Source organism: Tubulanus polymorphus, chromosome 6 (assembly GCF_964204645.1).
Source record: "Tubulanus polymorphus chromosome 6, tnTubPoly1.2, whole genome shotgun sequence".
Taxonomy (NCBI): domain Eukaryota; kingdom Metazoa; phylum Nemertea; class Palaeonemertea; order Tubulaniformes; family Tubulanidae; genus Tubulanus; species Tubulanus polymorphus.
Window position 1 is genome coordinate 4,738,723 of NC_134030.1, and position 25,437 is coordinate 4,764,159.

At 38.1% G+C, this 25,437-nt stretch overlaps 1 protein-coding gene across 1 annotated transcript; it reads right to left on the reverse strand.

Annotated features, from left to right (window-relative positions):
- Window positions 1–2,321: 2,321 nt before the first annotated feature.
- Window positions 2,322–21,715, reverse strand: LOC141907233 (cell adhesion molecule-related/down-regulated by oncogenes-like). The gene is made up of 19 exons (XM_074796816.1): window positions 21,652–21,715; window positions 16,761–17,072; window positions 16,134–16,289; window positions 15,708–15,851; window positions 14,909–15,193; window positions 14,522–14,677; window positions 13,474–13,636; window positions 13,075–13,367; window positions 12,304–12,705; window positions 11,355–12,203; window positions 10,670–10,897; window positions 10,376–10,557; window positions 9,810–10,029; window positions 9,294–9,478; window positions 9,040–9,205; window positions 8,259–8,518; window positions 7,608–7,755; window positions 6,629–6,982; window positions 2,322–6,181 (listed from the first exon to the last, which is right to left on the reverse strand). Exons 1-19 carry the CDS (start codon window positions 21,713–21,715, stop codon window positions 5,991–5,993), a joined length of 4,758 nt encoding a protein of 1,585 aa, XP_074652917.1. The 3' UTR covers window positions 2,322–5,990.
- Window positions 21,716–25,437: the final 3,722 nt, after the last annotated feature.

The window sequence follows — 25,437 nt, forward strand, 5'->3', positions numbered from 1 at the left end:
AAGCTGCCACTTGGATGCGAAATAACTACTTATCTATAGGTTTACCCGCTCGCTTAAGGCGGGCTTAGGTCGGCCTTGCGACGGCTTGCAACTCACTGCGACCGCCAGCGACGATCGCGTCGCAACGACCAACCGACCTACGCTACTGCCAGCGACACCAGTCGCAATGAGTCGCACATATTCTACTTTCTGCGACGCGACGCGACGCGACCGTCACAACCGACCTGCGTGCTGTTGCGACTGGCAGCAAGTAGTCGCACACAGTTGCTGACAACCGCATCGCAACCGACTTGCGCGGCCACTTGTGACGCAACGCGACGATCGCGTCGCGTCGCAAGGCCGAATTGTACCGACCGCCATGGGAATTTAGATTTATTTACATACATAAGTTCGATAACTCGTCTCGCCGATGCAATAACGATAATTTGATATAGATCCTGCACTGTCACCGATTGAGTAAATATGATTCCGATAAACGATATGAGATACAGATTAAGTGTAGATTACTGTATAATTCTTTGATGACGTACGTGTACAAAAACTGCCACAACCATGAAAGATATAAGCGCAAGTATGACCACTACTTTTCTAGACAACTGAAAAGACATCCTGCTATCACTCTTATTCCTCAGCGTAATGAAATCTGTAAAATGATGAGAATGAAAAAGAAATTCCAGCTGTCACCCGAAGTCACAGTCATGTTATTGTCAATCTTAGAGCGTATATAAGTCTACATGTCCCGGCAGTTTCCATTTCTGATGGTAAACTATAGTAGTTGTTGTTTTATCTATATTGAGACCTTAGATAAAGACACATTATAGAATCAGCTATCATAGAAAATACTGTCAATTCTAATACAGGTTTCTCCCTATAACAAACTCTAATAGAATATATACATATCATCTTGTATGAACATATGATATTAAGTATGCCCCCGACCTTCCTTGGTAATAACTGTATTTTCAAATCACGTAATGCATTATTATATCATTCTAGTTACTCTGATGATGGAGTTTAGATCCGAAAATCCGAAACTGTCAGACAATAGACGGTTCGATATGAACTTTGGGTTTTTACGTGTGATTAATATTAGTCTTCAAGTCGCCCGTGCCCGTTTAACTTCAAACAAATATATGTCTTACCTGAATCACGCAGGTTCTAACAGATAGAGCCACAGGTTTTAACAGATAGGCCATGTATCTACGTCTGATGTCACGTGGTTATTTATCTATTGAAATTCAGTATTGATCATTGCCTCTGAAACTATACTGGAAAATATGGTGCCGATTCTACAAATGATGTCACATACTTGCATTCTTCTGCAAATATTAGAACACAAGTCATTCTTATATTCAAAATGTGATGCTAAGATTCATCATTTTCCATTTTTGTGGCATTTAGGGTTCATATGAAATTCCGTGTTGTAATTGATGCTCCAGTCATAAGTCTGACATTTGATAATGATATTATTGACCTTATTATCGGTAGACAGATTTTATGTCGATACCGGAACACAGATGGATCGGTTCATTCGCGTTCACACACTCATTAACTTTCGTACCTGGAACTGTCCAATTGGAACGAACCAAATCACAGTGCGCTAAATTGGCAACATGTAGTTATGACTTGCCCCACAAGGTGTCGCCGTGAGTACTTTAACCCGAGATTCGTTGAGTCCCCTGACTGTTATTCATTCAAAAAACTTTTTATGACAGCAGTTTATCATTATATTTGGACACATCAATCAATTGTGAATTCTAGGACATTTTCAAAACAATTAAAAGGGCAACACACACGATAGACATATCTGTTTGCCTACATTCTAAGGCGATGTAGAAATTAAATGTTGTGTGAAAACTAGAAAACGAGAGTCCATGATTTATCGTTTTAGATTCCATGTTTTATCATAATAGTAAATCTGAGTAGTCATGATAGTCCAGAAGCTTATCAGTATAGCGCCTTGGACCAACGATGCTTCAACTTAAAGCTTGATAGATTACGATTTTGGACCGGTAAAATAAGTGTTAATGACAGGAAAATACGTAAGGAACTCACAATCAAAATCAATTAATTCGAAGTTTCGAGTTATCCATGTCTGAGTTAGGCGAGGTTTACAATAGAATGAATATCTTTGACAGGGTCATTTTCCATTCCGTCAACCCGATCAAATCATTACGGGGGGAGGGGGGTGCAGCGACGGCCTTTTATCGACTTGACTATAAAGGGGACTGGGAACTGAGCAGACAACAACGGAGGAAAAATCGATGAACAACGTTGAAAAATTGCTATACAATTTCTTAGAATTTTTTATTTTTACTCTTCATTTAAATAATTACAATATATTTCATTACATTTACATACACATATATAGGTCGTGTATATGTATAATTACACACGATTGATAGAACAACACTTACAGCATATACACAATACCAGTTACTATTGTAAACAAAACTCGGCTGCTAAGAAAAAACCAATCTCGATGACAACTTCAGCCAAATTAAATAGCAATCTTGTTTATCGATATCTTCAAATCTAAAAACTCGAAGTAATTCCGAGGTTTATTGTATTTCGATTTAGGCAATGATATCGCCATCTTGAAGTTGCAATCAAAAAACTGAATGCACAAAAATGAAATTAAAGTCTTAATAAAACAACATATTAATCAAACACATATCGGATACCGAGTCCCATTTTCAGAGGCAAGTCAAGGCAATTAATTGTTCTATAGTTCTATCAACGCTCGGCAGCTGTAATAATATCAATAAAAAACTACATTGTACATACAAAAAGCAAACCATTGTTCACAACCTTTTGTAAAATGAGGTATTTAAAATATTAACGAGGGCAAATATATGTGACTTACATAATCAAAAAAATGTCATCAGGCTATTGCAAAGTGTGGATGAGTTTACTAACGAGCAAAATCTTAAAATTAAGCTTCTTGGTTGGATGATAATTGAACGAAGGTTTGGGACCCGACTCTAAAAGAACATGTAGTTGAAAAGTACTAAGAAAAAGGAAAGCAACTTTTAAGGTTATCAAGTAACCAGCTCAAACACTGCATGAACAAGCAATCATACTACAAAAGTACAAACTAACTTAGGTTAACTTAGTCACTTTCATTCATCCTTCTGACCATAGACTACAGAAGAATTCCTCTTCTATGGTCATGTTCTGACTGTTGTGTCATGTTGTTTGAATTTCGGCTTTAATTCAGTATTAACCTTGGGAGTATCATCGATAAAAAAATAATTGATCTGCTAAGGAAACAGGTTGTTCTGTTCATTCACTATCAAGCAGTTATTGTTACATTCAGTGGTAGCAGCATTTTTTTTAGATTTTTATCTATTACTTGTATAAACTGTTAAAACTACATTGTGAATATTCTTTCTTTATTTTCTTTATCAATATGTCATTATCATTATGCATTGAATTAAAAATCAACCACTCTCTGTAAAATGCTTCGAAATGTTCAGCACAGTAAAAAATGATCCAAATAAGAGCCAAAAATCAAGAAAACTGATATCAGTAACTTGGAAACACAGTAAAAATAGATATAAATGCAATTGTCAATTACTCTGTAAGTAAGTACAATCATTGTTTTAAAAAGATTATCTATCGGTCAAAGATTCAAATGTAGTGAAATTCGCCCGATCGCTCTGCGTGCATAAATACAATGCTGAATTCTCTTCAACATTAAAAATGTAGCAACAATAAGTAGATACGAATTTAGAAGATTGCACCAAAAAGTCAAAATGCAAAGGCCACCCTGCCCTACCCCAACCTTTGTAAGTATCTAAAATCAACTAATGAATTGAATGAGTAATAAATCAATCTCTTAGAAACTAATCTCATATTATTCAGAATAATTGCCATAAACGTCACTTTCAGATCAAAAATTAGATACAAACACCAGGGGCCAGTTGCACAGTCGTGACTTAAGTCCAAAAAGGGTCTTAAATCTTAAGACTGATCTTAAGTTGTTAGATTGGCTATAGAACTAAGTTGGTCTTAGACTGGTCTTAAGTCTAAGCCATGACTATGCAACCGGCCCCAGGGCCCAGTTGCACAGTCATGCCTTAAGTCCAAAAGTGGTCTTAAATCTTAAGACTGGTCTTAAATCTTAAGACTGGTCTTAAGTTGTTAGATCGAGTATAGAACTTAGTTGGTCTTAGACCAGTCTTAAATCGAAGCCATGACTATGCAACTGGCCCCAGAGTGTTATATCAAAACCAGGGTGATTTCAAAATCGTATAACTATGAAGTGATTACCGATGCAACATTTAAACTGCAGCCGGACACATAGCTACAGCCAGCATTTATACAGAAACACACTTGACACGTTTACTTGTACAGACTAGAATCAAATAATATCACCAACATTTAGATCACTATGTACACTACAGGTGGCAGCACCACTTGATCAGAAAATGTCGACTTACGATGGAAATGAAACATTTTATGTACACAATTCTTTCTATGATGGTTTAAATGCTCGGTTTTTCTATCAGATATTTCTCCATATACATATATCGTATTAAAGCATTCATTCGAACCATTCACTCTCAATGTCACATGAACAGTGTTGTTTTTCAGAAAATACGATGCACACCTTATCGTTGCGAAGATATTTCATACCTCCATGAAAAAAATAACATACAATTTCTAAATTCATGATTTCATTCGTTGTATAATAAATTACAAATATGTAAATACGATGATTCCGCCCCATAACCTTACTGCAGTGATCAGCGGTACTCGCATACTGAATATCCAACCACAATTACACTGTAGACAACATCAATTTGTACAATTGTTTTTTAAGTACTGTTTCCGCAGGAGTGCCAACAAGCTCTGCATTGACTTCAAACTTCCGATCCATATCATGTCAATGTTGTACTTAATTGAAGAGTCGAGCTTTCCCGTCTATGAACCTCTAGAGAGATCTTTTATTTACAAATGCTGTTTGCATGCTTGGGATGTACCGGTAGTGTCCTTGTGAAGAGATTGGACTTAATCGTATAGATCATTTACAAATGAATATCAATGTCGCTTTTTGTTAAAGCTCTGATCGAGACAGGATTACAGCAGTCAAGAGGTTAACAGAGATTCATAGAGATCGCAACGACCAAGATCAAAAATCCAGTCATAGTAATATAGACATTCAGACCCAACGCCACAGTTGTTGGTTTGGTCTGACTGTAATGTCAGTTCATTTTCAAGTAGTTGTCTGACGGCTGTGGAACTGGATCCAAAAGAGTTAACAATAGGAAGTCAACGAACAATACAAAGCTATGTGCATGAGCCACCTCTATATGAACATCTACAGCATTTAGTTCTAATGATATATTATTATGCACCGACATTGCGCGTAGTAAAAAAAAAGAAGAAACAAGCTTTAAAATCCGATAACAACAAAAATCTTAAAATGCCAACAACATACGCCTTTTTATGGATTGTTGAATGATATGTTTAAAAAAAACAACCATCGATCTACACATACATAATATATAAAATATTGTGTACTGAACTTTAACAGCGGACAACTGCACACATACAGTTACCAGCTACAAAGCGAGAGAGATGAGTTACATTTCTTTCAAAGGCCCAATATAAAATTGAAATGCCCTCTCTACATCAGGTTTTAAGATACGAGATTCATGTCTTTTTCGATTGCTGCGCAAAAAAATCTGTTCACCACCAGACAATTCAGCGAAGATTGAGATTCATTTCAATGAGTGATCTTTGCGGACGCAAAACTGCAGATGTTACGATTCAGTAACCGGTAGTTTGATTGATTGTACCCGGCTGTTATCCGTTGACACTAATTTGCGACGCATATTCATACCAAAAATCGGACATCGTTTATTTCACTACGGGGGCACCGTGTTTCGATCGCATCGCTAATGGCTGCCTGATCGTCGTACTGAAACACGCGAGCTACATCGACGGCACACGATATCGACGTCATGCCATCTATAGACTTTTCACGGAGTTAAATTGTAATCGCTGTAGTCGTGAACTTGTGGAATATCGGGCATACAAACGACAGGACTGCGTCTGTGCTGCATGTACGGGTTCTCATTACGCAGCGCGTCTAATGAACGATACGTTAAACTATGATGATCACTGAGACTCATGTGATCCGGAAACGGGTTATTATTTTCTAACGTCCCTTCTGAAAAATACAAGAGTAAAAAAAAAACATCAGTGGGGAAACACAAATACTCAATTCATTTTCAATCAAATTAGAAATGGCACAATCAAGGGGACATAAAATTCTTTTAGGGCCTATCCCTGATCCCTGAAATTCATGGATGGTTGACAGTAGACTCCTCCTTAATCGGTACTGTTTATCCCGGTACTCCAGTAATTCAGTGGTTTTATAAGCAAACTTTTATCCTAGACACTACTAATTTGTTAACTGTACCGAATTAGGCATAGTCTTATTTACCACTTCTGAATATCTAATTGCCTATTTCTTCAAATAAAATGGAAGGAGTTTTAATGAGTTTCAGACATTTCACTCAATTTAAAGGAGTTTCAAGCACCTTCAATAGCATTTTCCGTTTAGAATGAGTTTTAAGGAATCAAGGAGTTGTAGGGACCCTTTAAAGAATCTTACCATTGCTTCCGTCTGTGTTAGTTGACTGATCTTTCATCGGAGTACGATCGCGGCTGCCATGACGTTTCTTACGTCGTTTGTGTCGTAAATGCGGCGAATCGAGGTCATTACTGAAGTGGTCGTGCGACCCGCTTAGAAAGTTATTCGGTCGCTGATTCGCGTATTGTTCGTGCGACCGCGGTATTTGGTCGTGCGACCGGTAAACGGGTAAATCACCCGGTCTATCGAGTCGTTCGTTCGAACGGTTCGGTATTTTCGACGGATCAGGCGGCTCCGGTTTAAACGTGCTTCCTCGTATGCGTTGATTCAGCTGTGAGTTGAATGTGTTGTTATATTCCAAACGATTAATGTCTTCTGTTCATGAAAAAAAGCAAATAAAACCATTTGTTACATGAGAATAGAGAAACAGAAATTGGATTTTCGACTCCAGGGGTGTTCATTAAGCACATTTGCCAACTGTAGGTCCGGAGATGCTAAGCTGACTTGGAAAGTGGTAGTGAAACGCTCAACAATCTGACCATTTTATGACCTCCTACCTAATGTATGCACATACTTATGAGTACCAGGGTACACACACAAACAAAATCATTTTTGTTACTCAAACATACACGTATACCGAGTTATTTCAACGGTACGATTATTGTTAATTTTTTACAATGTTCTATTACTTTTATTTCAATAGCTACCTATCTATGCAGATCAGTTCTGGGTAGATATTGAAATAAAAGAGATCATAGCTTTTGATTTTTTTGGTCATAAGCAACAGCTTGCATATATGCTTTAAATGAACACTGCACAAAGAAAAAGATACAAATATAAAGATCAAGATCAAGATAAAAATATAATAAAATATGGGTCTAGCGGCTTGAAGCTTCTATATATCTGATTCTGGAAACACTGGATATCAGATCATAGATATAATCCAATAGATACTACATGAAGATTGACAACTAAAATAGCGACCTCTACTGGCCCTTACCTGCACTACTATTACCAACTATACTATGATGTTCGTATTGATGGCGACGATCTAAACTATTATAAATACCACCGAGATCCTCGCGACGTCCACCATTTAATATTTCTTGTAGACTATGAGCCAAATCACCATTTGACTGAAAATAACCGTATTGAAGTATTGAGCGCATGAACTGTGCAAAACCCTTCCAGAGGATATCAGCATATCGCATACGTATATCATTGAAAAAACTCTTAATATTGCTCCTGCATCATAAATATGCCATTATAATCTACCGATAATTGAATGAGGTACTAATCAATGTAAGAAGTAATTGAAACGCAGTAATCCGTTAAAAATATGATTGAGGAAACAACCAAAACTTTGTGGTCACAATAGACCTTCAATTTCTTAAACTTTTAGTCTTTACAACTGAGGGATTAATCTTAAAATTAATCAATACTCTTTAACAACAAGATAAGGAATAAGGCCATGCTCAAAAGGTAGTTAGTTAACTGGTAGACAAATACCATGGTAACAATGCAATTTCGATTGTCACAATGGCATTTATCGACTGGTTAACTCTAACCATCTACCTTTGAGCAACTAACCCCAAAATGGCTTCACAAAGTCAATCATGATTCAGTAAACTCCTACCTGTACATTTTGTATGTTTTCATTCATGAAGGAATGTGTGTCATATTGCGTCATCGGATTCACATTGATGTTCACTTTACTGCCCAACGTGCTGCCACCTAGATACCCGTTACAGATACTACCATTAGCGTAATGTCCCGGGCTGCCGATCGGGTTTATATCGCCGTTCAGGGCGTTCAACGCGAATCCGCCGTTCATATATTTCTTACGGATGCTATCACTATGAATACGCTGTGACGAATCCTGGAATTTGCTGCGGAAATTTGCGTCCAGCGCTGCAATAAAATGCATCAAATATAATACAGTTGAAATAGTTATCCATAAAACAACAAACAGTTTGTATTTTTTTCGCATATCTTTATCTTGATGTTTTTCAATATTCAGTCAAACCTTTCAAGGGAAACGTTCTATACAGATTCAGGAGGGGTAAAGAAGGGGTGAGAACATTAAGATACAAAATGTTATGATACAAAATCGCCACTATACTGGAAACTACTGGTTTTGGATCCACGGTCTGATTCAGGAAGGGGTGTACCCCTAAAATAAGGTATATCATATAATTAAAAGGGCACCGTGGGAAAAATTAATTAAAAAAAACTGAACTAATTTTTGGAAATACAAAGGACAAGCTAACTTTTTAGGTATCAGTTGGATATTTTTCATTTTCCCATAAAATTTCAGGGCAATCTTTAGGGGGTGCGCACCCCGCACAATCCCCTTGGAAATGCCCCTGAACTAGATGAGACAAAAATCTGTATTTTGTGTGTATTTTTGAGAAACTGTATTTGTTTCTTACCCATCATGCGTCTCTGTTGACGCTGTTTCCAACCACACATAACCATGAATATGACGAGTAGTAACATCATTACTCCGAGTACAATACCGAGTACCATATACAACAGAGTGCTACTCGACTGAGTACTCAATTTCCTCTCGACGAAATCATCATCAGTATCCTTGGTCTGTTCAAAAAGAAAATCTTAGTCTCAGAATCTCATTAACTAGCTGAAAAACTAACCATCGAAAAAAAGACATTTTTGAGAAATGTACCTTATTATTTTTTACCTTATTCACGATATCAAAAATGTTGATATCTTTAGAAATGTGGCCGTGACCGTGGCGATTGATTCCAAATGTGTTACTGTGATGATTGTGCGCGTGGTCATGGTGCGATGTGTGGTCATGTTTCGAGTCAACTACTGGGAATAAGCCTGTTTTTGGTTTGCCATCGACAGCTGAAAAACGCAAACAATCCTAACCCATTAACGCCTCATTCAGGGTTCAATGTCTGATAAGCCGCTATTCTGATAGAGCATTCAAAAAACACATGGTCCCTACTAAGAAGACCTACTTTTATGACCTTCCCAAATATCTACGTATATATATATAAGTATGAATGTAAATACCTACAGTATGTTCAATATCATATTGATTGGAAACTTTTCATATTTGAAAAAAGACATCCCCGAAGTAGGGATGCCCTCTTAAAAAAGAAATTAATAATGCAGCTAATACCTCCAACATCTTAACTATCATTTTAGAATCAAAACCTATCTGCTCACTTACGTAAAGTACGTTTAACAACTGTATTGCTGAAGTCGCTAGCTCCCGCCGAGTTGAAACACTTCATTTTGATCTGATATTCCGTATCCGGAAGCAACTGAGACAATACGTGTCGCACGTGTTGACCTCCGAATATTGTACGGCGAATATAATCCTCGCCTGAGTCAAACGGGCGATAAAATATCACAAATCCTTCGATAGCCATCGTGTCGATCATTAGATGCTAAAAACATTACAAAAAGCAAGAATTAATGTTGAGAAATGGGTGCTTCATTGAAGTGAACATCACACTACAGGGAGATTTCAACATTTTAGTGGTGACTGGTAGATAAAGATGATTTTCAAGAAAGATTGCTGAAGAAAGGACCCTTTGGGCAAGCAATTGATGACTCAGAACTATTATTCTAGATGGGTACAAAAAATTTTCAATATTTCTGAATATTCTGAAAATCTATCAAATTCCCAAAGGAAATTTTGAAATTCCTAAGTTTTTCCAATTTCCTAGTACTGTGGAAAACATCGAGAGAAAGAAATTTGAGTTAATGATTTCTTTTAGTTCTAACACAAACCTTCCATCGCAGTGCTATTGCTCCTCCTGGTAATGGATTGACCTCAACTATCACTGGCCCAGCTACCGGACGTTTGGGCCGATGTGCTGGTACTGCTTCCAACATAAACTTGTCAGATTTCGCTCCATCTTTGTTGTCGTTGTTGCTATAAACAGCCACAATGCGGAATCTATACGTATCACCTAAACACAGAAAATAATTGTTGAGTACAACACATACAAGATGAAGTCATATCTCTTTTTCTTGAACATTAGAGTTCAATTCAACTAGGAATGTCAATGAAATCTCCTGTACCTGGTTTTAACCCTTTCACTTCGTATTTGCGGTGACTATCAGCTATGTCCTCGTCAATTGTGTGCCAAGTCGCTCGTTTTTTCTTCTTGCGATTTTTATGGATCGTGCGGTATTGAACGCGGAAGAATGCGATCGGCAGACCGTCATTCAGCGGTACGTCCCACTGGAGCATTACCGACGTGTCTGATAGTTTACTGACTTCCGGGCGAGATGGTGGAACCATTTTCACTATGAAATAGAATATAAATTATTATGAAGACATATATTCGATATCCTGGACACAGGTTCAGGTTTTGAGTTGAGATTGTAAACTAGAGTTAGGCAAGAAAACAAGTAGTATAAGTAGGTCAACTGATCTTATCAGAAACCATGAGCTTTCACTATCAATGTGTGGTAGCTTCATCAGATGATCAGGTAAATTTCGAATAATATCAACATGACCTACATGTACCGGTACTAATTGTTTTCTCATTAAAATTGATAACCAGGTTAACATGGCTCATCTTCAAATCTACTCCAGAGGTAGCTAAATGATAATAAACTAATTCTAACCCAACAGCTAATTCACATCTGTGGAACCAGGTTACACTGAACTGTACAAAGCATCATATAAACAACAATAATTCGTATTAAGTCTATACACAGTTTCACAATTTTTGATTCACAGTTTTCATTATGAACTGACCTGGTACAATCGACGATGGATTCTCTACGTCTGCTGCGGTCGGTTCTTCATCGACGTGTATGATCGACGGTCGTCCTCGATTCCGATTTTTCTTGTTCTTTCGTTTTTTGTTCTTTTTCTTCTTGTTCCGTCGGCGGCCGGCGCCACCTCGGTTACCGCCGCCGGCGTTCTCGCCGAATTTCGCCATCGACGACGACGTAGGGTCAGAGAGGTCGTAGTCTCCGTCGAGCGATCCCCAATCGTCATCATCGATATCATCGACCTCGTCACCTCGCACAACCTCGTTATTCAACGATGCATCCGTTTCATCATTATAATCTTCCTCCCCCCAATGATCGGGTAAAATTCTATCATCTTCTTTAACTCTATTATTCACAGACTCATTATTTCCATCATTGAACGTTTCTCCATTATCATTCCCTTTATCATTACCGTACTCATAATCAGCATCTTCGTAATCATCCACATTTTTCTCTTTATTATCCTCATAATTATCAGGAACCACTGGGTCTGGCTCCTCGACTCCTTCGGGTCGACCTCGTTCGTCGAAATACTCCTTTACAAATTTATTGTCGTCTGACTCTGATTGCTCCTTAGTAGCCGGTGCTTTGTAATCGGCTTCGAAGTCAAAATTAGTCGAGGCGTTCTTTTCCGCCACTGGTAACAAACTCTCTTCTATCAATTCTTTGACATCATCAACATTTTCATCAGCACCAGAAGGACCAGCAGCCTCATCTACTGTTTCATTCTTATCACTGGCAGCATGATTTATAGACTCAGTAGTTGTTGCAACATCCGTGACCTCCTTATTCATATCTGTGACGTGGTGTCTACCAGTCACTTCATCCACTGAAACAATAATAATAATCATAAACATTATAAATGGTAAATTTCCTTCAAACTCTGTAAACTGATTTATATTCATCTGCATCTGATATTTTTAGGGTACCTTTCGGAGGCTGAACATCTTCTACTAGTTCATTGTCCTCTTTGTCATTTGTTTCACTTCCATCATCAACATCTTCCACTTTATCCTCACTTTCAAAATCTTCTTTATCTTCAGCTTCTACCACTGGAGGTTGGGCAGTTACAACATCCTGTTTTTCATTGTAAGCCTTAACATTTTCAACCTCCTCAGGGATGATGGAATCCTCATTTTCACTGACTGGTAGTGGTGGCGATGATGTTGTTGTAGATGGTTTTAATGTAGTTGTAGTGGATATAGTGGTAGTAGTCGATGTTGTTGGAGGTTCTGGAGTTGTTGTCGTTGTAACGGGCAGCTTTTCGTCGATGTCCTGGAACTGATCTTTAGTCGGTGGAATCTGCGACGGTCCCGTGTTAACGACACCAGCTGGAAATATATACCGAAATGCAAATCTAGAGATGAAACATGAATGGTGAGGTATCTGAGTTACATAAATACAATATCAGCATCCAGTTGCTCAAAAGTTTGTTAATGAATGGATAAATACCATAGTAGCAATGTTGTATCGAGTACCTGCTGATGTGTGTAGTAGTATTATAAGTGTGATTGAAGCTCTAAAGGTTTGTATGATTGGCTGTAACAAATCTTGCTAGCTACTGTGATGGTTAGCTCGCTATTTAAATCGAAATTAAGGTTGGGGATTGGGGCTTCCATGTAGTAAGAACTTAAGTTTTTTCAGCTATAGTCGGTATAGAGTTAATAATTGGAAAATATCTGGGTTAGTGAGCAACTTACGTAGTACAATGAGATAAGCAGATGCCGTGGTGAAGCCCATTCTATTGGATGCCAGACAGATGTACTCGCCAGCATCCGTCAACTGCCCATTGAATATTTGTAAACTGCCGGTTGGCGATACGTCATGACGTTCATTCAACGCGTAATCGAGCGGAGTACCGTCCTTCAACCAGCTGACCTTCGATGCAGCATCAGCGATACACAACAGCGTAATTGTTTGACCTTGAACGGAGGTCAAGTTCGACGGCCCCATCGTGATGATCGGCTTTGACACAGCTGAAAATATCGGATTTCAACATTACATGAAAATAAGAGCAGTATTAGAATAATAGTTATAGTTCAATATCTATCATTTGAAAATTACCCGATTCTGGCTCCAAAAAACGCCGTGAAAATGAGTCATCAGGAGCTATTGACTGCGGTTTAGTCGTCGGATCTTTATAGCCCCACTTTTTCACTTTCAGTCGAGCAATCGCGAACGCGTGGCCGATTTTACTCTCAGCAAAACACTGATACAATCCAGCCTCGTCCATGGTCACATCTCTGATCGTCATAGTGGTCGCTAAATGAATGGAAAAAATAATCCATGTAATGAATAAAAATTTCAATCTCGATCTAGATATTACGATCGACAGGCTTGTGGTGGGTAAGAGTTGTTTAGTTTAGTTTCATGCAAAATTTACCAAATGAACTGGATCCCATAGTATAAGCAATGAGCTTGTTTTAATTGGACTCAGAAGTCAAGGTCTAAAGATTTGCTCAGAATTGAAGTTTAGAGCAGTTTAGGGTTGATGAGGAGAGTTCCTTGGGAAACTTGGTCAAACGAACTGGATCCCAGAACAAAAAAAAAGAACAACACTGGGAAAACTGCTGGATCAGAATTTTAAGCTCCATACATAAGAATAACATGGGTGGTGAGATATCTGAAGAACAACAATGAAAACTCAAATAAACGACATTAATAAATGGCTGCACTAGTGATGAAAAGTTAGCAGCAACAGTGATTATTTTCAGGACAAGGTCATATATAAGACACCTGCCTTTTAGAAGATACAATGTATTCCATACTGAAGGCACATCTATAGAACACATTAATGGAATTAACACAAAATATGTAAATTGTGATCAAATCAGCTAAAAAGTAAGTGATTCGATACGCTAGGATTGTAAATGAAAGGGGAACACATCAACAGTTTACAGCGATATATTCCTTACCATTTATACCAAAATCCATATTCCATGCTGATTTAAGTATGCATAAATATAAAATCATCTTTATACAGAATACATGCACCTAAACCAAACATTTTCATTTCAAATTATTTCGCCATCTATTCAATCTAGTTCCAAATTATCATGATTTATTCCATATAAGTTCAAAATGCTCTACTGTTTGAATTAAGAAGTTTGTTGTCATCATGCGGGGGCTACAGTAGTAAATTCTTACCGTCAATAGAGATGAGACTGTCGCGATAAAGAGGTTTCGCGTTATGGAACCAAGAAATACGTGCTCCCGTACGAGCCTCCGGTTCGCATCTAAACGTCACTGAATCGCCTTGCGAAACGACCTGACTCCTCGGCGCACGTTTTATACTGGGAGGTTCTGTAAAGGAGGGAATAAAGAATGAGGATAAATGCTTATACATGTATACATTAACAATGCTTCCAGTCTGTGAGTATCAGAATCAGGGGCATTCAAAAAAATATTCCAAGAAATAAAAATTTCTTTTCAGAGACAGAAAACAGTTGCAGAGACGCTGATCAATTTATAACATCATCACAAAGATGGCATAATCAGGAGCATCAGAACTCGATGCTTAACTTGTACGCTTACCTAACACCTCTAATATAGTATGGCGCGATGTTGGCGCCCCCTGGAGGTTATCGGCTCGACAGACATACGTTCCGCTGTCCTGCACCTGTACATCTTTTAGAATAAGGTTTCCGTATTTTTGTTCGAAACGGCCGTCGGGTAAGATAGCGGCGACTCGCTCCCACGTAACGACCGGCACGGGAGAACCAGTCACAACGCATTCCAGAGTAACGTCCTGACCGCGAATAACAGATACATGCTGCTGCGGCGCCAACACAACTTTCGGGGGTTGATTATCAACCGGCGCTGAAAATAATAACCATTCTTTTCATGAATCTTACCGAAAACAGTATCACAATAATCAGAGTCTCTACAGATCAGTCATTCCTGTATACAAGGAGTTTTTAAGGTAGATAATTTCAGATTTTGTGGAAGTTTCTGCATCACATTCATATCTCGACTACAGTAGACATAAATTAGTACTGTTTATCTGTTTATCAGTACTGTTGATTTGATGGTTTTGTTAGAAGATTTCTATCCTTTACATTAACTAAACTCGGTTTCTAATCCAGTTATTGCTCAATTGGGTTTGAAGAAATTGTGGGCCCAACTATCAATTTAGGCATAGTGTAAAAATACAAACATTTCTAATTGCCTATTTCTCAAAATTAAAGGCGTTTGCTCAAATTAAGGAATTTCAAGCACCTTTAAAAGCACTTTCTATTTAAAGTTTTCAGGTATCAAGAAGTCTTAAGGACCTTGATGATAGTCATTTACTTCAACATTTAGGATTTCCACGAAATGAACATTGGGGTCTTACCGTGTACTTTGAGAGTAACGAGTTGGTGTGATTCTCGTACTTTATCCGTCAGGATATTCTCAGCTCGACACCGATACGTTCCTTGATCAGCCTGACGTACCTCCGATATTTGTAAACTACCCGACGGCAATATTTCATGTCGATCTGCAAGAATTTGTATTCAGAATGAGATTTCATTTTAATAGTACCGAGTTTACAATTGATCAATAGTCAAATTCTAATCCAGGCCCCAGATCCAAAGTTCTGATTTGTATAGTAATGCAAATTTATAGTGATGTCATGGAGTCAGCGTTTCTATTTGCTTATAGTTCTATGAAATAACTCATTCAAAATGAACTAATTTCAACTCCCTAGTTAACTTGAAACTCACAACTGTGGAACTGGATTCAGATGAGAGGAAACAGTGGAACTGAGGGTAGAACTTACTAGAAGCGGAAGCGTCGAAGCGACTTCCGTTTATTTGGAATGATACGAGAGGTTCAGGTAAACCGTAAGGCGGGTGACACGGTATCAAAGCTACGTTGCCTTCCGTCGTATTCACTATTAAACTAGGTTTCTCTTCGCTGTCAAACTTCTTGATATCTGAAATGATGAGCCAACGAAAACATGAAGAATAGGACTGAAGAATGAATGAAGCAGACCTGACTACCTGATGACTGTCACAGGATTGTCAACTAGTGACGGAGTGACGTACCGATGTCGATGTGGATATCTTAAACTAACTGTAATAGTTTTCCTCAAAAATGAGAGTAATTTGGCATCAAAAATTATAATTCAATGGATAAAGAACTAGAAATCATCCCGATCATGACAGGATTTTGACAACTCTTACAAGGCTCTTTCTTCCCATTTACAAATACCCTGATTTTTCCATGTGATTACACAAAATTCCCTGAATAAATCTGAGAAATTTCTAGGTTTAAAATGTAACAATTCAATTATTCCCCGAGTTTTCCAGGTTTCCCAGGTTAAAAAGAGTAGAACAACTCTCAAATAGTAGTCGTAGTTAGGTATTTTTTATAGGTAGCAAAAATATCATATAACTACACTTACTAGCCCTGCGGACCTCGACGGGTCGACTGACGATCGATCCTAAAGGCGTCGTAGCTACGCAGTGATACGTGCCCGCGTGCGGTTTATGACTACGCGTGTGTTTGAATGATTTTATATGCAGAATACCCTTCGTGATGATGACGCCTTGGTTTTCGTTGGTCGAGATGAAGTCACCGTTGTAAATCCAACGAATACGCGCGTCCGACGGGTGGACTTTACAGTGCAATACGACTTTACCGTGAGGTCGCGCCGTCACTGAGTCCGGCTCACGGATAAACCGAGGCAAATCATCTGAAATATAGAAAAAATATACTCAATGATTGTCAAATTCGTTTCTTTAATTTCTTTATTTGCTATGGACTGGATACAGCAAGCACCTTGCTTTTATCAATAATAATCAGGGTGGCCACTTTTATTTGAATTGCCCTTTTCCTGACTGGATCTGCTAAGAATCTAATCAATTAACAGAGTAAAAATATGTAGACAAAAAATGAATAGATGGAAACTTTTTGAATTTACACACGATCTAACTTTCTCAACAAATTCCCCTGACTTTTCCCTGATTTTTAACTTTTTTACAAAAATTCCTGACTATTCTCTGACTGTTTTAAAGAAAAGAAAAGTGGCCACCATGATAATGATAATAAATATAGCTGCAAAGCAGGGATACTGGTTTTCTGCCTAGCTGCACTGCTGTCAGTACAACTGAAGGAAAATACAGAAAATTGTTAAGATAATGATGACAAAAAATTGAGTCCTCATCTGTATTTGGATTTCCTTTTTTTAGAGAAAGCTGTCATTTGGATAATTCCTTTTGATTGTTCCAACTACGACTTTGACTAAAACGAGTTTCAACTGTATTCATTTAATACACCGACTACACTTGATGGAGACACGAGAATCGAATCAGGAGTAAAAAAAAATCTCCCGACGGATTCAATCATCAATCGCTCTAACAGAGAGAGACATCGAATCTATCGATCGCGTTGACATCGACGACGACAACAATGTCAACGTTAATCGCCGCGACGATGAAAATAAGATCATCGATCGGCGTGTCTGAATATCGTCATAGCGATGACAGACGGATCCGATTGAAAATATCCCGATACTTATCATTATAGATAATCAATGCATTTTGTTATTAGATATTGAATCTAAGTCTAGTCGATGTATAGGGAATTTATTAGACCTATTTCAATAACTCAGATGACGGATCCGCCGATGGAAATTTTCGAATAAATGAAAACAAATTAAAATGTTTGTAACTTGCTGAAAATCTGATCGACTTCTTTGTATATAATACATATTCTGTTTGATGAATTATACATATTTTCATCACAATTTCTTTCCCTCCTTTCGGGATATTTTGTCCGATAGTGTTGGTCAAATATACGTTGTTTTATCATTGAGACAAACTCACAATATCAACTCAAACAGCTGTTATTGTTTTACTTTTTCTTACAGTGGAATTCTTCTTTCACCCTTCTCCAGATTTTATTGGAAAATAAACTCATTTTCAAATTAACTCTGAAGAAGGATGTAAGGAAACGTAAGTGAAAACAATAACAGTTGCTTAGATTGATATTGTGGGGTTTCTCTCAATGATGTTCATCAAGACTGGAAATAGTCTCAACTTACTATTTACAAATATGTCGTTTTATTTTTCTTCCTGCTCTGGAAATATGGCTGCTAGAATCCCCTCATGTGAGGTTTTTTTTTAGAAAAACCGGTTCACCGGTTTTAATTAGATAGAATTGTGTCTACTTTGTTGGTCGTTAATCTTTATTACTAACTATAAAACAGCTGTTTCAATATACAACTCATTACGAAATTATTCATGAAATATTCATTCACATTTTCCTCTCATCCACTTATCATCATCATCTTCGACGATGATGATAAGTTTGACCGCTTATCGGCAATGACGTTTTTTTTCTAAATCTGTTTTTGTTTCGAAAAAGAAGGAAAACGTTGAAAATATTCCTACCGTATATGAAAAGTGGTGCCAAGAAAAGCAGTTCGTGAATAAATAGAAAGCGCAAACATTTGTTTGCAATAAAATAATTACAGCGGAGCTCAGACTTCTGACTACAAACCGAACCGCTATACGCGAATAGTTAGTTTTTCTTGCCATGTTATTTGGAATTCAGAAGCATAAAAGCCGTCAAAATAGCCGTGATAGTCTTACGTATAAAAGCAATTGTAACGAACTAACACAATTTATAAAAAAAACTCGAAGCTTCTCATAAAACATATAACAACTTAAATTTACACAGTTGTAAGACTGGAGAAGATTTATTTACGAAAAGAACAGGATGACCTTGGACAATCTGGCATAGGTTTCTACCACCTAGCTCGCGGCAATTAACTTTCTGGCAGATGCACCTCAAAAAACTCAGATGAACAGGCAGTAAAATACCTTACTGTCAAAGGCTTTCACCTTCCTATTTTCTAACTGTTGAACTTTCATATCATATCACGACCATAAACATACTAAGAATCTGCATGAATAGATTGAATACAGCTAATGGGCCTGTGCAGAATTTTCCCCAGGAAGGTATGATGGGTATCGTTGGGTGCGTTTAGTGAATTGTAATGATTTAACATAATAGATTTGGCTCAGAAAAGTAACAGCTGCTGTAAACATTGTATTAGAAGACTCAGTCATATCTAGATCATAAGGGCAGGTCTGGTCTGCCTTTCCATTGAGATTGCCCGATTTATCAAGACAGAGATTTTCAAAACCTGTAAGAACATTCATCAACTCAGAAATTGCATCTATTGCATTCAAAGCGGGGGGGGGGAGCTATGGAATGGCATGCCTCCAACCGCCCTTCTGCCCACCATCCTTTTTTCCTAGACCCCCTGTTCAGTCCCTATTGCAGTCCCCCAGGAATGAATGCTATAAGTAACAAAATTTCAATAATTACTGAAATCATTTATTTTAATCTATCCAAACTTCACAGAGTAAAGCGCTGTATTTTTATATTGTTGTTGATTTGTTAGCAGCTGGTGTAGAAACTGTATCCAATAAAGACAGGTTAGTCTGTGTAATCTATCATTCACTGACAAACTCAATATAACCCATACATCAACATATCTCCCATCAGACACATTCACACTGGATATTGGAACCGTTGGTGCACCATTCTACCAACCAGTAAACAGGGTTGATAAACTTTAATTACTGCTATAATGGGTACAGTCTGATTTGTGGTGGACTAAAAAGCCCGGATCACAAAAGCATTTTTGACCCAGTCCAAATTTGGTCCCGGCCTTGGTCTGTACCTATGCAGGCCAAATCTGGTCTAAAAATGTCAGACCAGACCTGTGCCAAGTTTTAGCATGGGTCAAATTACTTCATATGAATGCTTACTGCTTCTGAAAGTCACTCAATTTCACTTGCTTTTAGAGTAACCAGTGACTGTTAATGAATTGGCTCTGATTTATATAAACATGGGCCAATTTGACTCGGGTCCGGTCTGGGTTAATTCCACTCAAGCCCAAATGCCTCTGTGCGATCAAGGCTTATAGTCGACAAACCTTGCAAAAGCGATTAATGCTGATGAATCAATGCGAATAATTGTTAATGAACTGATAGTTGATTTAGAAAATCAACACCCCTTTATTTTACCTGCAATTGGCCAAAAAATGCTAGAAATGCGAACTTCTCATCAATGGAAACTCGACTCTCGGCGGTTTGATGGGAATTTTTTTCACTTTAGTTTGACCAGTGGGGGTTAATACGTTATTTTGCCTTCACCGAAGCGAGCTGACAGCGCGAGCTCGCCACGACTAGAGAAGTTTCGCCGGGCCCCGTCGAGTCAGTAATTAACCCTACCACGCTGTAGCGAACATTGCTTACATACCAACATCGTTCAGCATCGAAGCGAAAGAGACTAAAATTAACGATCTCCGTTTCGGCCTTCCGCGGAATCAGTGAAGTGTTATCAAACCCTGACTGTATTTCAAACTCATTGAACTTTTCAGATTTTTTATTCTTCCTGTTTTGCAAACAACACCCTGTTTAACCCCTGTTTACAACTATTTACGCGCGTTTGATAGATTTTCAAATTTTGGTAATCTTTTTTCTAATAACAAATACATAGGTACAGAAAAATAGAACAATTTTCAATAAACGTCAAGACAAAAACTATAGCATACTTCTGTCTCCATCTCTCTCTCCCTCTCTCTCCTCTCTCTCCTCTCTTTCACTCTCACTCCCTGAGAAGTAATGAGAAATGTGGGGAAGGAAAGAAAGGTAGACGCGGCATACCTCGAAATCACAAACTGTATCTAACCATCAGCCGTGTACATATGCTGCCATCATTCACGGCGAATTCCAAAACTTCATTAAATAACAGTTATTAATTACGCGTGTTGCTACAGCAGGGCAATAACAGTCAAGGGCACGACAAAATCATACTAAAATTATCCCTCCTTAAAAAATTAATGCCAAATTTTTCACCTCGAGTATTGACCCCATACGAATATCATGATTCTGTTTATCATTTCGGAACAGTCACTTTTCAAGTTTAGATCATTGATGAGAAATTGATGGTGAAACACTCCGATATAGAATATCACATTAGTAGAAAAGGATATCCTAAATTTTCTCAAAAAGAAGGAGAGGCTGAAAAAGCTTTCTTGAGTGAGTTATGCCTGAAGATGACAATCACGAGATACCGCTGCTTGAAGAATTGAAAATAAATCACTTAATTTAGGGCAACCTTTTCGGATGGCTTTCTGAATGTGGAATCATTACAACATGGACATAGTGATTCATCAGTGATTATCTCGCCATCATTGCCGACAAGCATATCTAAGATAGCTGAAGTCTTAGGCCTATATGATATTGTCAAACCCTGGGTTAATCAAAATAGCTTACCGTGCACGGAATCCACTACGGACAACGCTCCGATCACTAACAATATCGGCGGTAAATCAAACATGGTCGACATTCATCATTTACTTGCGACAAATCTGGAGAAAAAAAATGAAAAATGTCTTAACATCATATCATTATTGGTTAATACTATGAAGACTTAACATGAAAAGTGATGAATAATTCAGTGGAACCAATATCCATCTGTTAACATCTTCAGAACATCAGCCTGACCTTAGATGTTAATGTCCTCTGTTCGATGGAGTTATGTGATCAGCAGTAAATTATGACCAAATATATACTACATATAGACCTTGATACATGATACACAATATACAGGAATCTTTACAATAATGAATGCACTAATTCCACTCAACAGATAATTGAATAATTAAGTGCGCATTAAATTAGCTGATTAATTAATAATAAGTGATTAACACGTCTGTATCAGTAGTCATTGATCAAGTGCTGTTACCAGACAATCTGATAGGTAACTTCAAACAACTGCTAGATACTAGACGAGCCCTACCCACCTAACTGTTGATCAAACATTTCACCTGCGTTGTGACAATGATACATAAAGAATACCACAATAATCACGAAAAAAACTTAATATCTTCAACTGTGAAGTAATAGAATAGATTGAATCAGAAGAAAATGATATCGAAAATGGGTGTCTTCTTCTTAAAACAGTGGAGAATGTAGCTGAATTCCGAATTGCAGAGTGCGCTTTTTCCGAAAGGTTTCCTTACACTGTTACTAATATTTTTCTGATCATCAGAAGCTTAAGCTCTTCTCCCTCCCGGCAGCTTATAGCTGTAGATGATGCTCGAGAGTTGATATTATAAATGACATTCGTATATTTACTATTAAACCCTGCAGGGAAAAGAGATAGTTCGCACCAAGTATTAGACAGTTTTACTGATAACTTCAAGTGATATACTTCACCGAGGTCTGATCTCATCATCTCAATAACGTCTTCTTTTACTCTACAATCCACAGAGATAGAGAGAGAGAGAGTGGAAAGAAATTGTTACAACTATCGCGGATAACTTTTTTTGTTTTTCGAGTAAACCGCAGCAGCGGAGTTCAGAGTGAAATTTCCTCACGTACACACTCCTCGCTAATTGACCTGTTTAACCTAACATACCATTAATTACCGCTTACCGATTTTAATATCTGTGACATACGTAGAAAAACCTTCAATTCGACTTCAATGAACATTTTCAGATGCACTAGACACACCTTCCAACGCAATCGTTGTCTTTGAAGTAACATTAATGTACATAATCAACATCCAGATTCATCCAGAAAAAAATCCATAATCTAGCTGATGATCTGAGTGATAATTATACAGTTGTCGGTATATGGTATTGTCATCTATCGTTATTACCATTTATGGGTATTAATAGCAGAAGACGCCTGCGACTATAGCAGGGTAGACACGGTCGATAAATCCATAATTAGCATCAAATTCTTACGCTGTATTTCAAAGGTAACGCTATAATATTATATTACGTAGGTAAAATACGTAGCTAGTAACTGAAATATGACAATTTCTAAGTAAAAATGTATATAAATAGTAAACAAAGTAGTTTTGAAAAGTCTAGTACAAGCAAATAGCACAGCAAGTAATAAAAAATTACTAGATAACCGATATGGTTTTAGAAAGGATTCTTAGAAATTGACATTGTCTCAATAACAGACACAGTTTTATTCATGCATAGACAACAATGAAATCTGTCAGCGGAATTTCCTGTGATGACATTGATTCAAAAAAGTGAGTTGAGTCCAGGATCTTAAGTAAGATGATAAGTAAGCACTAATCAGGGCCTGTCGTAAATTAAGCCCTTAAAAAGTAAGCCCTTTTCAGACTCATTACAAACCCCGATCTATGATAACGATTTGCTCTCCACCTATTTTAAAGAAAATCCCCGGAAAATGTAAATTAAAATTGTTGATTTTCCGCGCTACGCGAAATTCTAGACGAGAAAATAATCTTCGACCGCGGTGAAATTAAACGCGTCATAAATCAACAAACTGCGGAAATCATCGGCTCACGGTAAATCCCTGCGCAGATATAAATCTCTCCCGGATTAATTCCATTTATAGACGAAATTCTTTATACGGATGAGAAACTGCATCGCAACCTGGGAATACGTGGGAAGGGGATAGAATAACAAAGCTTTTTTTTTAAAGTGGAAATTAAACAGTTAAATAGATGAATGTGGAAGCATTTTCTGTTGTTGTTCTACCTGGTGGTAAACTAACAATACCTAACAAGTTTCAAACACATCAGGCTCAGCAGGGGTATCAGTCAATGTATATGTAACATTAACCAGGAAGAGTCATGGTGGACCTGTACAGAGTATTCCTAATCTGTAAATGGCCAAATAAGCTGTATCAGTGGTTCCGCTAAAAATGCTCGAATCTTTAGACTGGTCTTAACAATAATAATAGTAGGTATGTATCTTTTTTATATCCTTTAAAACTATATTTTTCTATAAACAGACCTGGTAGATGAATGGGAAAGGACTAGGCCCATTGCCTAAAGAAATATGGGTTTGTGGTTAAAATCCCCTCGGTAAAAATCCCCAATTATTCAAGGTAGGTCATTTCTCTCATCATTTCCTTTCATAAAGAAACATCGAGCTAGTTAGCCTTCTTACTATTTTGATCAATAAACAAATATTGTCTGTTAAAACAGTTATAAATAGAGCAAGTTTCAACCGGATTCAAAATACAAGATTTGTCTACATGACACCGAGCACGTAGTGAGTAGACCACACTATCCTGCAGCGAGTAACCACGATCCAGCCATCAATCCATCCATCCAGCCATTCATCCAGCCAGCCATCAAACCAGCCATCCATCCATCCAGCCAACCATCCATCCATCCATCCAGCCATCCATCCATCAAGGTATCCATCCATCCATCGATCCAGCCATCCATCCATCCAGCCATCCATCCAGCCATCCACCCAGCCATCCATCCAGCCAGCCATCCATCCTGCCATCCATCCAGCCATCCATCCAGCCATCCATCCAGCCATCCATCCTGCCATCATCCAGCCATCCATCCTGCCATCTATCCAGCCATCCATCTAGCCATCAACCCAGCCAGCCAGACATCCAGCCAGCCATCCAGCCATCCATCCATCCATCCAGCCAGCCATCCATCCAGCCATCCATCCAGCCATCCATCCATCCATCCATCCAGCCAGCCATCTATCCAGCCATCCACCCAGCCGTCCATCCTGCCATCCATCCTGCCATCCACCCTGCTCGATTTTTTTCTACCAACGTCAAATCATAAGTTCGTGATTCCTACAGGTATTCAACTCACACACACGAGCACTGCATCGTTTCTATGGTAACATGCATTTTCTTCACACGGGAATGATCATGCATAATGCACGCGGTGGTCGTTGATCATATCATCACGACAATGAAGAAACGAAAGCATTACCCGTATTACCAGTATTACACGTATAGACAATGATGATTTACTGATTCAATCACGAGTTGCAAGAAAATCTTAAGCTCTATTTCACTATGAGACTTTTTACTCGGCTAGCAATGAAAACCCAGACCGCATTAAAAATGGCTGCTTCCATCATGGTGAAAACGTTTTTTCGTACGTTTGGTGAAGCATTGAACACTTCGCTGAGTGAAGTCACGACTTAGGATTAATTAACATGTGATTTAAGATTCCATACTGCAGTCATCCTTAGATCAGATCATCCTGGTCTCTAATAGCACACCTGACTACCCTTTTAAGTAGTTTTT